At 45.3% G+C, this 15,065-nt stretch overlaps 1 protein-coding gene across 2 annotated transcripts in view; it reads right to left on the bottom strand.

The window, feature by feature from the left end:
* prex2 (phosphatidylinositol-3,4,5-trisphosphate-dependent Rac exchange factor 2) overlaps window positions 1-15,065 on the bottom strand; it is a gene marked incomplete at its 5' end in the record, with an annotated part of 124,423 nt that overhangs the window by 63,266 nt on the left and 46,092 nt on the right. For both annotated transcript variants that reach the window (XM_080020334.1, XM_080020333.1), the window contains 9 exons: window positions 718-854; window positions 3,869-3,954; window positions 4,220-4,368; window positions 6,042-6,134; window positions 6,461-6,603; window positions 7,742-7,814; window positions 8,995-9,070; window positions 14,544-14,593; window positions 14,700-14,803. In XM_080020334.1, the coding sequence (XP_079876460.1) occupies window positions 718-854; window positions 3,869-3,954; window positions 4,220-4,368; window positions 6,042-6,134; window positions 6,461-6,603; window positions 7,742-7,814; window positions 8,995-9,070; window positions 14,544-14,593; window positions 14,700-14,803 (911 nt within the window). The remainder of the gene's footprint in view (window positions 1-717; window positions 855-3,868; window positions 3,955-4,219; window positions 4,369-6,041; window positions 6,135-6,460; window positions 6,604-7,741; window positions 7,815-8,994; window positions 9,071-14,543; window positions 14,594-14,699; window positions 14,804-15,065) is intronic.

Raw genomic sequence — 15,065 nt, forward strand, 5'->3', positions numbered from 1 at the left:
AAGCTGACATATAACTGCGTAATATCTTAATTACTCAAAATATAAGGCGACTAAAAATGGCAACCATATTTCCAGTTTTGGCAGCCGAAACCTGATGCCCGGTTGCCGGCCTGGCAACCACTTTCCAAAGTTAGTGTTGAGCGCAGTGAGCCTTCCAGACTTCCCTTTCCATCATTCCACTTCACACTAGATCAGTTTTCAAATGGAGCTTTGGTGAAAGTTTAAACTTCTTTGTCCGTCACACCTTCAGAGATCCAATCCTGATGCTGCCTGCAAGGATTTACTGGTGCTGTGATTTCAACTCCACCCCATCTCCACCAGTATCAGGTTCAGGTCCCATCTCCGCCAGTATTAAGTGCTACCTCCACCCCATCAAGGTATCAGGACCCATCTCCAACGGGATCAGGTGCCGCCTCCACCTCATCTCGACTAGTATAAATCCCTTTTCTCCACAACTATCTGCTCCCACCTCCCACCAGAGGGGACATCTAGAAGCTCCTAGTTCTCCATCACCACCACCATCAAGACGAGGTTAAGATCTTTCCCAGTTCTTCTCCTAAAGATCTGCCTTCCACTAACACTATCGCTTCACTCAATGGCGTCGGAAACCCCAAAGCTCGTCCATTGTTCGTCAAATGTTGCTTTCGTCCGTTCCGGTCTGCGCTGATTGAAATGAACCTCCGCCTCCACGACCTCCGCCTTCTCCCTTGGTCTAACCTGTGTGGGCCGGCGGTACTTCCTGCAGGCGGTGACGTGGGCAATGACGCTGGCGTGGCTCTCCTTGCTCACGTTGATGCCGTTCACCTTGATGATGCACTGGCCCGGGTGAAGACCAGCGATGGCCGCCACCGTTCCTGAGGGGCGGAGGGGGGGGGGGGGGTCAAAGGTCAAATCAAATAGCAAGGCACAAACAAGCCTCTCGTACTAAACATCCTATACACATTTGCTTCAATCCTTTTATTTACAACCCTGTTTCCTGTTTTGAAAAAAAAGAAGCTCTCTGTTGGAGGACAGGGGGGGTTGTTTATCTTGGGTGAGACGAGGGACTATCTCTCCCTCCACAGAAGGAATGTAATTCAGACCGTCAGGGTTTCAAGGTTTTTCCCGGCTGTCAGGAGGAACTGGAATACAGACTAAATATACTCCCGGCGCTTTGTTTTCTTAGCTTCGAGTATCAAGATTCAACACGCCCCTGTACGCCTCTTTACCCCCGAAATTCCCATTCTTTTACGGTTCCGACTCCAAAACAGACGGATCGTTTGCGGGAACGTAGAAAAAAAAAAGGGGGGGGGGGGGGGGATTCAAGAGTAGCGAGTACGCGACAGACACAACAGGACCCGGTTCCCTGATTATTTATGATTACGAGCAAACAAAGTGTACACAGAGGAACGAGAAAATCCTCTATATTACCAGGATTGATGTGTTGTCTTAAAAAACAAAAAACAAAAACAAAACAAAAAATAACAAAAAAAAAAGCGCATCGTATTCAAGATATTCCTTCGCTTTGCGCTGGCGATACATCATCCTGGACGCTCGCTGTCCTTCGCTGTAATATTTTCCTTGAACCTTTTATGCACCCCTCTTTCCCTTTTCCTTAAAAAAGTGATTTATTGTGGGGGTGGGTGCATTATCCCTCGGTAGAATGGATATGGATATTGCTTTTTTCTTTATTGTAAATATTTTATGCCTATATGTTTTAGCTTTTTTTTTTTGCGTATTTGTTTGTAAATATATATATTTTATCATTATTTAATTAATTAATTTCAAAAATGTATTTCTTCCCATTTGTTTTGCAGTCTTCATCATTTCACTGCACCATACCTATCTGACTGCATGTGACAAATAAAATTAAATCTGGAATGTCACTAAAAACTTGAATATTTTCGGTCATTAACATTGTTATTGCCGTGCAAATAACCAATAACATCCAAAAGAATATACATACATCTATTTTACTCCACCCTTCACATCTCTGTCACTATCATTTCACCGTCGTGTCACTCCTCTCTCCATCTCTTTTTTTGTCTCGTTTCACCTCAGTGTTTTAGTTATTTTTCCGCTCGGTGACAGTTGTGGAATTGCAACGACGAGACGCAGTTTTACATCATTAGCCTCGTTCACGGGGATCACAGTGTTCTGCTCAAATCCCAGAGAGTTCCCAAGGAAGCGAACACGCGCGCGCGCACGCACGCACGCACGCACGCACGCACGCACGCACACACGCACACACACACACACACACACACACGCACACACTGATACAACAAATTGTTTGTTTATTTTCTTGTTTATGTTTTTTTGGGGGTTTATTCTCTTGGAGGAACCCCACCCAAATGCAGTTTATCCACCATTTATTCCGATTATTACTCATTTTCTTGTTAGAATTTCTTGTTTATTGTTTGGTTAGGTTTATTTGTATTCCTTTTGGTTGTTGTCAATTTTGAGGTTTCTATTTATTGTTTTCGGTTTATGATGAGGATTATTTTATATTGTCAATAATTATTGTTCATTGTTTATCTTTAGGTAAATTGTTCCAGTTTATTGTCTATTGTTAGGTTTACTTTTCCTGCTCGAGGTCAAATTTTCAGGGTTAATGAATAATTTCAAATTTTTCTAGCTTCTCGTAAATCATGAAGTTTGTTATTACTGTTTTCATTTTTCTATTTTTATTATTATGACTTTATTATGAATATTGCTTATTTTTTATGTCAGCTGGCGTGACACTGCAATTTCCCTCTGGGGATGAATAAGTATCTACGTATCTATCTCTCTATCTCATAAGTCATCCCACACACTCACACTCACACACACACACACACACACAGACACACACACACACACACACACACTATCTGAGAGATACTGTACAAGTGACAATTTTCCTTTTGTAAAGGAAATAAAAACAAGAGCCGAGTCCCCTGAGAACCTCCAGACACCGGCCATGGATTGTTTTTCCAATCGCTCCCGTGGCCCTGATAGCCCTCCACCCCTCTCTATGCAGAAGAGCGGCGCTTAAAAAAAAAAAGGTGGAGCACATTGCTACATGGAAGCCATTACCGTTTGGAAAGTGAGGGGATAACCAGAAAATCCCAGATTGTTGGCAGCGCCGTCTGCCAATCACGTCGGTAAGCACGGAGGGTGTGAAGAGGCTGAATTTGTTTGGAGGAGGCCAAGTCACGCTAACTACCCCTACACCCCCCAGGCCGGAGGACCAGCTGCCCACCAGCTGTGTCCAGGGAAGAAACCCACCTAAGGTTAGCTCACCCAACATTTATTCAGCCTGATAAATCACTTCCGCTCTGACAACATTCGGGGCAAAGTCGCTGGTCTAATAATTATCACTAATGGAGGCTACTACAAGAGTGACTGGGTCCAGAAGAGGAAGGAATCTTGGGGGATTACTTTCAAGCAGAGCTCTCCAAACTTACGCCCCTTTGACGGACTGAAAGAAATGGGGAATGGCTGCCTGTTACAGAAGCTCCCACGTTTTCCTCGCTTCTCCTCCTCGACTGTGTCCCAGCTCTGGTTTCCTAGACAGTCTCATGCTTCCTGGACTGTCTTCTACATTGTGTCCTAGAGTTTCTCCCAGCTCCTCTATTCATGTGTCCTAGTTCCTAGACTCCTAGGTCCCTAGGTAGCAGTCTCCCTGACCCTAGCTCACAGACTGTGTGCTACACTGTCTCCTACCCTTTCTCCAGCTACATGTTGGAGACCAATGTATAATTAGAGTCAGCTCTGCAACTGATGACTGATGTAGCCCTCACTTGAGCATGACAGAAAAACATAAAAAACAAGAAGCTCTCAGTAGACATCCATATGGTCACATACTGAGTTTTACTTTCACATTCGGAGTATCACATTCTCTTACCTCGGCCAACGGCATGGACCACCGAGGGACCGAACCCTCGGATCTGGAACCCCAGACCGTCTGCAGAGTCTGGGATCTTCACCGTCCTGGATGGAGAGATGGAAAAAGGAAGGAAGATAAGGACGTGTGTGCAATATTTCAAAAATAAATGTGTTTTTTTTTCCCCCCTCTGAGTATTGATAAGTGTTCACATTGATAACTTTGCAGCTATTCCAAGGACATGATGTACTGTGTTGTGAAAAGCAAATGCAACTATGCAGGTTGTGGAGTTTGACACACAGTTAATCACAGATCCACTCACATACGTCAACCCCCCAGGCATTCCTACATGTGAGACAGTTTGAGACTTACTCCCTGGGCTTGGTGCTGACCAGGACCCTGAGGGGCCCCTGGCTGCTGCAGCATTGGGCCAGGAGGCTCTCTACCTCTGAGAAGGGTCTGAGGAACACCAGGTCCCCGTTCATGGCAAAGAGCTTCTTCCCCACTTCCAGACCAGCCATCTTGTGACGGGATATAAAGAATAGAGTAGAATAGAAAATAATTCAGTATTTAAATCCTACTAATGGAAACTCAATCAAAGCATAGTTTTCCACTGCTGGATGAAAACCTTGTAACTGCAATTCGCACAGTTTTCCTTTTAGATTACCGAACACACCCCCATCACGATCAGAATCTGCCAAGTACATTTTTATAGACAAGGAATTTGTCGGTGCAGTGCTGTACAGATAATTAGCAATGAAAAGAAAAAAAGAGAGGAAAAAGAGAAACTAGCCAAATGTGCAAAAATAGCCATATGCAAAAATATAACCGTTGAAATGTTTTTCAGCCCCCCAAAATGTGTTGATCTTCTCCTTTATTCAGGCTCTACATTCAGGAGCTCTTAGGGTTAAAAGGGAAGGCTGCCTTAAAGTCCTATGGATTAAACATGTGTTCTCATATTTGTACACAACTGCCGTTTCCTCTTCCTACAGGATGTAGCATACTGCATGTATTTGGCATTCTGGACGTATCCTCTCCGTCTACATATAAACAGTACGTGTCCGAATGTACGAAGAAGCAATATTCCGAAAGACATCCAGCAAATCACAAAGCTCGTTGCATATTACGCTCTTCCATTTCATTCCCTTCTGGGAGATTCTGGGGAGTAAACTTTATATCTGCATGACCGTGCAGCTGGCTCTCATTGTGGGTTTCATGGATCCCATGTCCCATATTGAAGACTTTAATGCATGCATACAGTACAGCGCATAAAGAAACCGAGGATTATGGGCCGCGCTCTCAGATTGATTGCATTTCCCTCGAATTTCCCTCTTTGCATTCTCATCCGGAAGATCAAAGACACTAAACACAAAAAAAGGAGACCTCAAAACTGCAGCTCTTTTTAATGTGTTCTGTTTTCGTATTAAAGACCCTTCTAATGTCAGCATCAGCGTCTTATATCTGCAAATATAAGTAAATAGCACACAAGGAGGTCAGTGCCCTTTCTGGCAAATGTTCAGAATATAATTTAATCATAAGAACAAAGACCTCAACTGGCCCTTATCTTCCCCAATAAAACATCGACACTTAACCGCTGCCAAACAGGAATCCAATGTGACTGCATAAAAACAGTAATAAAAAATCGGGTGACAATTGATCTCCAGTTTGTAATTCCCATAAAACCAAACCTACACCAAGACAATAAAAAAAAAATGACAAATGTTCTGATTGTTCCAATGGTTTTGCCGAGAAACTCTGAACAGGCTTTTATTTTCTTAGTAAGCACTTTTACTGTGTGTGTGTGTGTGTGTGTGTGTGTGTGTGTGTGTGTGTGTGTGTGTGTGTGTGTGTGTGTGTGTGTGTGTGTGTGTGTGTGTGCGTGTGTCTATTACATCATATAACGTTCACTGGGCAGGAAAGTTATGTCTCCAGAGAAAGTTTTTTCCTGGAACGAGATCAGCTGGACAATGCTGACGTCCCTGGACCTGTCAGGTAGTTCGTCCATCTTGTAAAAGATGTAAGATTCTTATCCAAGACAGACTGGTCAGACGCTTAAACTCAAATTGAACTTCATTTCTAACTTAACTTTGAACTTAATTGCTTCATTTAGAAGCTTAAAATAGGGGAAAACCGGGCGTAGAGGGGACCTTCTTTCCAATGGTCGGGAGGGTTTTGAGACCTCCTGAGACCTCACCTCCGCTGGAGACCCTTTCTCCACGGACTTGACGATGGGAACCCTGTTCCTTTCTTCCAGAGTGAAACCGTAGCCCCCAGAGCCGGGTCTTATCTGGAACACAGCAGGTCGTCCCGTCACCAGCCACCCAAAACAGCAAAACAACACAAACACACACACACACACATACACACACAAACACACACACACACACACACACACACACACCAATATGCAGACTGATGGACACGGTTGCCATTGAGTTTTCATGGGTTTTCCTTCACACTGCTGTGGGTTTATTCTGGGTCTCCAATGTATGTGCCTTTGGTTAACTCTGAGTCAGGAGGAAGTTCTTCCAAAGTACAAATCGGACGGACAGAGGGAGGGACAGACACGTGGACGAAGGTCTAATAATGCCATAGCGGAGTGAGGAGACCCACCAGGAGGGACTTGGCGATGACGTTCTCGGCGATCTTCAGGTCGTGCTTCATGGGCTTGTGTTTCGTGTTGGAGCCCTCCATCTCCTCGTCGGCGAAGAACCGAAACAGCAGCGGCTCGTCCTTGAATTCACTCTTCTCCAACACTGGGGAAAGCGTTAAGGAAGTCGTAAATAAACAAGCGGTCGGGTTATTGGACAACAAATGAGTGAGCCGCGTCGCACGTCCGAAAGACCAAACAAAGCCGTCATCGGCCCCCGTGAAAACAAAGAGAGTAATGGAGTCTGGAAGGAACCGCTCTTTAATGCGTTTAATTGTTAATTAAGAAGTTGTCTCTCTCACGCTTGAATTCCTCAGCCATAACCGGGTACAATGAGAATAGCAAAGAAAAGTCGTTGAGGAGAATATTCAATTCTAAAAATCCCATTTGGGATCAAAACGCCCTCATACCGCGAAGAAGGGAGGGGGGAAATTTTCCTTTTATAACATTCGCTCACTTTATTCCCTCTCAAGATCAGATATAGTGCCAATAGTTTTAAAAGCCACATCATCGTGGCCAAATAACTCACTGGCACGAATGGTAAAAAAAAAAAAAAAAAGACCCCGCCGGCCATGTGAATGAGTGAAGGGGAACGGGGATGGCGACGGCGGCCATGTTCCATGTTCCATAGATTCACTGTTAATTTGGAGAGAGAAGCTTGAGCTGCGGGGAGGGGGGTTACATCACGGAGGTAACGCCGTGACATTACGCCGTGACTCACAGGGCGCATGATGTGGACTTTGGCAGCGGGGAAAAAAAGGAGGACGCTCGTAAACACAAACTGTAACCGTGGCGACCGACCATCTACACTCAAAAACCGACAAACATCCAGGTTGTGACTGCCAAGTTCTCACAGCGAGAAGGAAGCCAGGCATGGAAAGAAGAGGTATGTATTTATATGCACGTGACTAAGGCAGCAGGGTTACTTCAATCACGTGCATATAAATAGATATTTACATTTTGTTCATTCCTAGGTTTACATTTATTGTTTATCACTAGATTATCATAATAACATCTTGTTGATCTTTATTTTTATTTTTCCCTACTTTTCTATATTCCAGCCTCTCCTTTGCTTTATTGTATACTGCCAACGTTTCAGGTAGTCCTCGGTTCTATTGTATAATATGCATGTATACAATACATTATATATTGACATTCTGAGTTGATTCCCTCAGAGCCGTGAAAGCAGAACGTCTATTTTGAGGACCTTTCCAGGGTGTCGGAGAGTGAAAAAGGGGTCGTACCGTGATGCATGAAGCCGTTGTCGCACAGCTCCACGCCCAAAATCAGCGCTTCCTCCCGCGTCCTGCAGTCCCCCTGCAACACAACGTACGTGGAGAGGGGGGGGGGGGGAGAGAGAGAGAGAGAGAGAGAGAGAGAGAACGCGCGGGGCGGCAGCAGTGGACGGAGAGGCAAAGAGGGGACAAAGAGTGAAAAAGGGTTGGGAAGAGAAATAAATAAAAGTCAAGAGAGAAACGGAAGAGAGCGGGAGAGGACAAAAAGTGAGCTTCAGACCAGTGTTTCCTGTCCTTTTTGTTCTGCCATGTCACACTTTTTTTTTTACGATAGAACGGTGCCTATTTTTATGGCCTACGACTAGCTAGCGATGCAAAGACTCACAAACTATCCGTTCGTCGCGAGCAAATCTTCCACTCACAAGATGAAAAATAATTTCTGAGGACTCAATTGAAGTCCAAGGGCGGAAAAGGTCACGGCATTTGGCATAATTGACATTGAATGTGACTGATTTACTCTTTGCGTTCTGCCAAAATAAATAACTTTGACAGAATTAAGTGATTCCTGTGAGAATTCCGCTCACAAATCGGCGCCAACCGACCCTTCAAAGAGCTGGAAATCGAAAAAAATAAAAAAAAAGGAGCCGAAACCTTTCATCGCCGCGTACGCGCTCAAGTTTCCGAGGCGAAACCCGTTCCGCCGGAGCTGATGAATCTGCGGTTTGCAGTTTTGATCTTGCGACGCAAGAGGTGACTTCCAATCTTTTCTTCTCATTTTGAAGTGGAATTGGAAAGCGAGCCCTTTTGGGACCGAAATGACGTCCGGGCGACTCGCTGTGACGGCCCTTCAAGTCCCACCAAAAACGCCCCTGACATTGATCAGGGCGTTAGTTTCACTGTTTTCATTTCCCTCCCTTGTCCCAAATCAGTCGGCATCAAGTCGCTCCCTGAACCTCAAAAGGCGGCCGCCAAATGTCGATTTCAGCCTCGTCGTCGATTTTGCTTATTCGGTCCTCCATCTCCAGGTATGAGAGGCCCCAAATAACACGGCCTTTCGTGAAGCTTTGCTCGGTGTGTCTCATGTCTTTCGTACGTTGCGTGTTCGACGTAAACCCGCCACTAGGGGGAATAATGAATTACAGCGACTCGCGTTGACGTAATGAAGTAGTGTGTCGTTGTTTTTTGCGTACTTGTACTTTTAGGAGTATCTTTTCACGTCTGTAATTTGACTTCCTCAAAAACGCGTCGAAAAGAGGCCTTACCTGTGCTATGAGCCAGTCGATCAGCTTGTTGGCCATCACCACTGACTTGTACGTCCTCAGGTGGTAGTCCTTATCCCTGGGTGGATGCAAAAGAAAAAGACTTCATTAGACGCAATCCCAAAATGGATCCCTTACGCATAGTTAGACTATAGTAGAAACTGATGCACTGAACAACACCGTAATAACATTGTAGACACTGTAATAACTTAGTAATTACATAGTAATAACTTATACCTTACATACCTACCCACCTTTTATTAATCCTGTGCATAAAATCACACTTTGTTTATCTTATATATTGGGCTATTTCTTTTTCAATTTTGGACAGTTTTTGCATATTTGGCTATTTTTTTGTTTTTTTTGGTTTCAGTCTTAAGCTTTTCTTTCCCTGGCAAATGTTAATTATCCCAACAACTTCCACATACAGTATATGTAAATGTACTTCGCCGAATAAACAGATTCTGAATGCGATTCTGAACCGCTCCGCGCGTTGTGTATGACGTTATTAAATGCATATCGTCCGGGCGTTTTCTCCCTCGCCCCCCAATTACCCAAACTAAACAACACAGCCTGGACGAGGGCCAGCAGAAAATCTGAACCCGTGGAGATATTTTGCTCCCCCCCTCAGTTGTGTAGATATTCTGGATTTCATAACAAGGCCGGGACGTACAGACCAACCCCGACGCCATATGCAAACAATATCATGAGGTAAAAATGGCCAGAAAGAACAGCCCATAAATGTACAACAGCCAGTAAAAAGTTCATCTAAATTTGATCATGTCTTTCCATAACTCGGCTCCATAACTCTGTCACTCACAGAAACCGCTTGATTTTGATGAACGCTAGGAAATGTTGATGAATGTTAACTTTCATTTAGGACTTTTTCTCCAACAAATCATTTGCAATTGGTTGCTTTCATCCAAAGGCTGTGGTTAATTTAAAAAGAGCAGGGATGGACCCAAGTGTCTGTCAATGAAAAAAATATATACAATTTAAACTGCCCGAGCAAATGAAGTCGAGATGAAATCAGATCCAGATCTGGCATCAAGATAGGACCAAATATCCTGCAAATGTCACCAAGTATGACCACAAAAGAAATCAGGGCCGTTCAATGGTTTCAATCAGCGCCACACACTTTTTTAATGGCGTCAGTAATACTGGAATTCAAAAGTTTGCAATTCCTGGTGGAGACTGCACTCAGATTGGGCAAAGTATTGATCCTGCACGGCCATGAGTGTGTTATCTATTTTATGTTCATGATTGAAAGTTTGTGGTACTCATTGGAGGGTTCTGATTAAACCAACCCATTGCAGATTAAATTATCTTTATGCAGAACAACAAAATGTCCAGTGTTTTCCCACTGGTGAGGTTTTGTCATGGCGCACCGCCACAGAAAAATGCGGTAAAATTGTATAAAAAAAAAAAAAAACATTGTACAGTAAATACTGTTTCAACTTCTATTCTACCTATTCTGCCTAAATGCGCTTTCAACGTACATACATTGTTGTTGCGCTATTCATGTTTTAGACCTAGGCTCTCTACTCTGGTTCGCAGAAATAGTCTGGTGCAGTGATGCAAAATTCGCAAACGATTCATTCATAGCGAACGCATCTTTTTTTAAACGAGTCACGAGTCTGGAGCTTTTTCTTTTTTTTTTTTATGTGTGATAAAATCACACAATTATTTTCAAGGTTTTGGATTTTGGCTCACTTGTCTGTGAGATAATAAACGTAACATGATTGTGTTAGCCAGGCAAAAGTTCTCCCATCCTATCAAAATATGATTATTATATATTTAATCGATCCTCGGCCCTTGAATTGTTATTCTGCGGAGAAATGTATCAACGGATCATCAAATTATTGTCCGAAAGGGGGAATAGTCTTAATTGCGATTTCTTTCGGCGCTGGCAGCGGCGCCGCATGTCAGTGAGTTTATGAGTGTGTTCGAGGGGTCTGGTCAGCACGGCGTTTGCTGTTCTCAGTGTTACCGCTCGCCCAGACCCAGGGAACGCTGCCTGGAACAACACTTTCCCATGAACACACGGCTCTCCCCAGGGACGCGCGGGGGCCGACCGGCGGGCAGGGAAAGTCCACGCTACACCATTCGACCACTTCCACCACATGCGAGCACTCACTCACTGACAGAGACAAGTGCGCGCGCACGCGCACACACACACACACACGCACACACACACACACACACACAAACACACACACACACACACACACACACATATATATAGCCCATAGTAGTCAAACACGGCATGTGGGCCAAGTGAGCGTCCGATCTCAGCTGTCTGGAGCTTTTCCGAATGAGAGACATGAGACCCCCCTCTCCAACACACACACACACACACACACACACACACACACACACACACACACACACACACACACTTCCACCACAATGGAACATTCTATTGCATAACTGAGCTGGACAGCCTGGGCCCATCAGTGACGGAGATGTGGCGTTGGTATTCTCCGGTTCAGCACGTCTCCCTCTCCCATGCCATGCACAAACAACTTGGAGCAGGAGTGGCAGAAGGTTTTGTTTTGTTGTTCTCAGTTTTAACTGGTGGGCCAGAGAGGATGTGTGTGTGTGTGTGTGTGTGTGTGTGTGTGTGCGGGGGGCACGCTGCTGCACATGTCAGAGTGAAAAATGGGGGAACCATGGATGAATGGGCAGCCATAGTCAGGGCATAAGGAAAACGTCAGAGTAAGGAGGAGAGAGAGGTCAGAGTGGTTTCCAACGCGCCCGCTCTGCCGACTTTAAAAACAGCTCCGGGACGGCGGAGTGACATCCCTGCCCTTTGGTGAAGGATAAACGGATGGCACCGGTCATTGTGCGTTTGAGAGGGAGAAAAAACAAAAAACAATCGACTTTGTTTATAATTCTTTGTGAAGCTGTACGCTTCCATCGCAAGAGAAATCGAAAAAACAAACACATTACGAGTGCATTCTATTTCCTCCCGCAACACAAATACATAAATGTCGAGCGGCTGAAAAATTCAATATCGAAACGCGTGTGATACATAAAATGCCAGATTTTGCATTCCGCACAAGTAGGACTCGGGAGTGACCTTCACAGTGTCTTTGTGTGTTTGCAGCCGTCGCATGGATGTATAAAAAAGTGCCGCCCCCCGACAAACACTCTGCCTGGAGGGCACGGTCTGCAGATTTCCCTGTCTTATTGCGAAGCGGATGGTAACCCCCCCCCCTCCACTGCTCCCCCTTCCTCTACTCTCTCACTCTGCCAGGAAATTCCATCTAATTAAGCCGTGGGTTTGTTGGTCCAATTAAAGCCTGGCGTTCCCAGGCAGTTGAGCGCATTGTGTTGGGTCCAAAGTGAGAATGCACCGCACACTACATCTCGTACACAACTCCAGCACAAAGCGACAGATAGAGAGTTTCGACGTTAAGCGCGGGCCGTGATGAAAATAACGGCAACGGGCTGAATGCTCACAACAACCCAACACACACACACATACACACACACACACACAACCAGGGCCAAAGGTTTTTTTGGCAGTGAAATCAGGCGAAAGTACAGTGAAGCTACTATGTTGGAATGCGTGCAGGACCAATATGGCCCTGGTACAGCCACAATCTAGTTTTATTGGGGTTAAATCAAAGCCATGCCTCGGGCTTGTAATCCAATATAAACAGCCAACCTTGATCAGAGCTTTTTGCGGTACAACACATTAAGATGCTTTACCTCAAACAGTGTTCAAATGGATTTCGGGAGGAAAGCATTGAACCCGAACGCGTGCCAACAAATTTACTCCCATAAAAGTCAGATTACAGCAATTGAAACTGTGTACACAGTGAAAAAAAACAATGGGATGTGTATTTTGATGCTAAATAGGGGGCAAAATCCCCCCTCTAAAACACCTGTTTCACATTAGGATTTCAGTGGCTGTAACACCGGCATATCGGATGCTCTTTAGCGATCGTCAACGGGGACAACCAGAATTTAAATACAGCCACGGGTTTATCCAAGTCACCTCCGAGTGTGACAGAACACCGGTCTCCTCGGGTTGTAATTCATTACTTTAGAGCTTGAGGAACACGTCATGTGGGATGGAACGGTCGCTCTCTATCCAAATCCCGCCCATATCATATGAACAGCTGTTTACTGTATATGAATGGATGGAACTGTGCGGGAGAGAAAATATGGAGCTGGACGCACACAGTAGTATAACGGAGAAACCCTGTACATCATGGGGTCCCAACCTTATTATCATCGCGCAGCGCACAAAATGTTCACGGATCGGGGGGAGAGGGAGGGCGAGCTAGTGACTGAGTGTCTCTCAGTCACTAGCTACATACATAAATACATTAAACCTTTTAATACATCAAAAATAAAACATGCTGTTTCTATTTGCTTTTTTTTTTTTTTTTTTTTTTTTTTTAAGAAACCGGGACCCGGGACTTGCAGCTGAGGTAAGAGAGGTAAAAGAGAGTGACGGACGGAAAATAAATACATTAAAAAACATCTACAATAAAAGAGTGTTCGGGTTTGATTTCACTTTCACAGCTTGTTGTTCACCGTGATAAGGCTTTGCAAAAAAAAAAAAAAAAAAAAAAAAAAAAAAACCAGAGGCTAAACAGCCTCTCCCCCCTCTCCCCCCGCCTGCTCACGGCCCGGTGGCAAATGCCCCGTGGTGTGGCACCGGTCCGCGGACCGCTGGTTGGGAACCCCTGCTTTCGATCACACACAGAAACTTAGACTACATAGAAAGAAAGAAAGAACAAAATAACAAAGGATAGATTTGGCAAGGTATGAATGAAAATCGTGAGATCCCCCATAGGTTCCCAGTAGAGAAGATGTAGAGTTCACACTCCACCCAACAGATATCAAAAATGTGTTATTTCCCAGGACAAGGATTTGATGTTCATCTGTGATCTCATCATCACCTTTTGTCTATGAATTTGATAGATTAGAGGGACAGACAGACAGACAGACAGATAAAGTAATCGTGGCGTAAACCCCAACCTGTGATCCCCTCCAGCCATATCCACAGGGAACAAGATGCAAATTCTGAGTTGTTTGTTAAACCGCTTTGAATTTTTGTTTTGCTGCCGTGCGCCCAAACAGAATGCAAATGGGAAAGCGCGGATGGGAAAATGCCGAGCGCGGGGCGAGAGACCGGCATAAACGCGAAAGCCAAGTGTCCGATTCGCTCCGAGCACACAGCTCTGTTTGTTTTGGTGGACGTAAAGAGGCCTAATCCTCTTCCCCTTCACATCTGCGCTCCGAGGGACCGGCCAGACGATCCCTGCCAAGCTCCATCGCACAGAGGCCGCGCTGCGCTTCATCACCCTCGCTGCCTGTTCCTCTCCGATGTCAGTTCCTTGTAAAAACAAAATGAGCTCACGGCGCACTGTTATATTTCAATCGTCTGCTCGGCCCGGTCCAAACTCTTTGCGGTGGAAGCTATTCTGAGATTCGCGGGAGCCAGGTGTGAGGGGTGGGGATGAGAGAGCGCCGCGTAGTTGCCAAAGGTGAGGAGGGAAAAATTCAAACGGTGTCGAAAAAGCCATATCTACCTGATGACGGGAGTGAAGAGACTGTGGAGGCGACAGAACAGCCGGACGCCCTGCGAAAGACATGACAACAAGTTCAGACACGAGCTAAGTGAATAAATTCAATGCAGACGACCGACTCAGTGGCGTGACGTGAGGCGGCGTGCGGGGGACCTTTACCTTGGCGATGACGTCGTGCATGTCGCTTCTCGGGTGGTAAGTGCCGTCATCGTAGCGGAAGCGGTACAGGACGGGCTCGGGCTTAAACTGGTGCTTGTCTGTAACTACAAGAGCGCAGTTCCCGTGATGTCGAGATATTTAACGTGCCGGCACGCACACGTCCCAAGTTCTTCCAAAGCCCGGGAGGGAGCATTTTTCGACGTGCTTATAGGGGGTTCATGATTGAACTCAAGAGGGGCCGTTCCCGTCGCGTTGGACTCCGAAGAGACTCCAAAATCATCGTGAGCGGTCACAGATAGCCAATGCACCCCAAACCTCTTGCTGTGGGGGGGCTGTGATAAGAACAACCAGATGGCCCGAATCTTA

Source organism: Zeus faber, assembly GCF_960531495.2.
Source record: "Zeus faber genome assembly, chromosome: 19".
Classification (NCBI taxonomy): domain Eukaryota; kingdom Metazoa; phylum Chordata; class Actinopteri; order Zeiformes; family Zeidae; genus Zeus; species Zeus faber.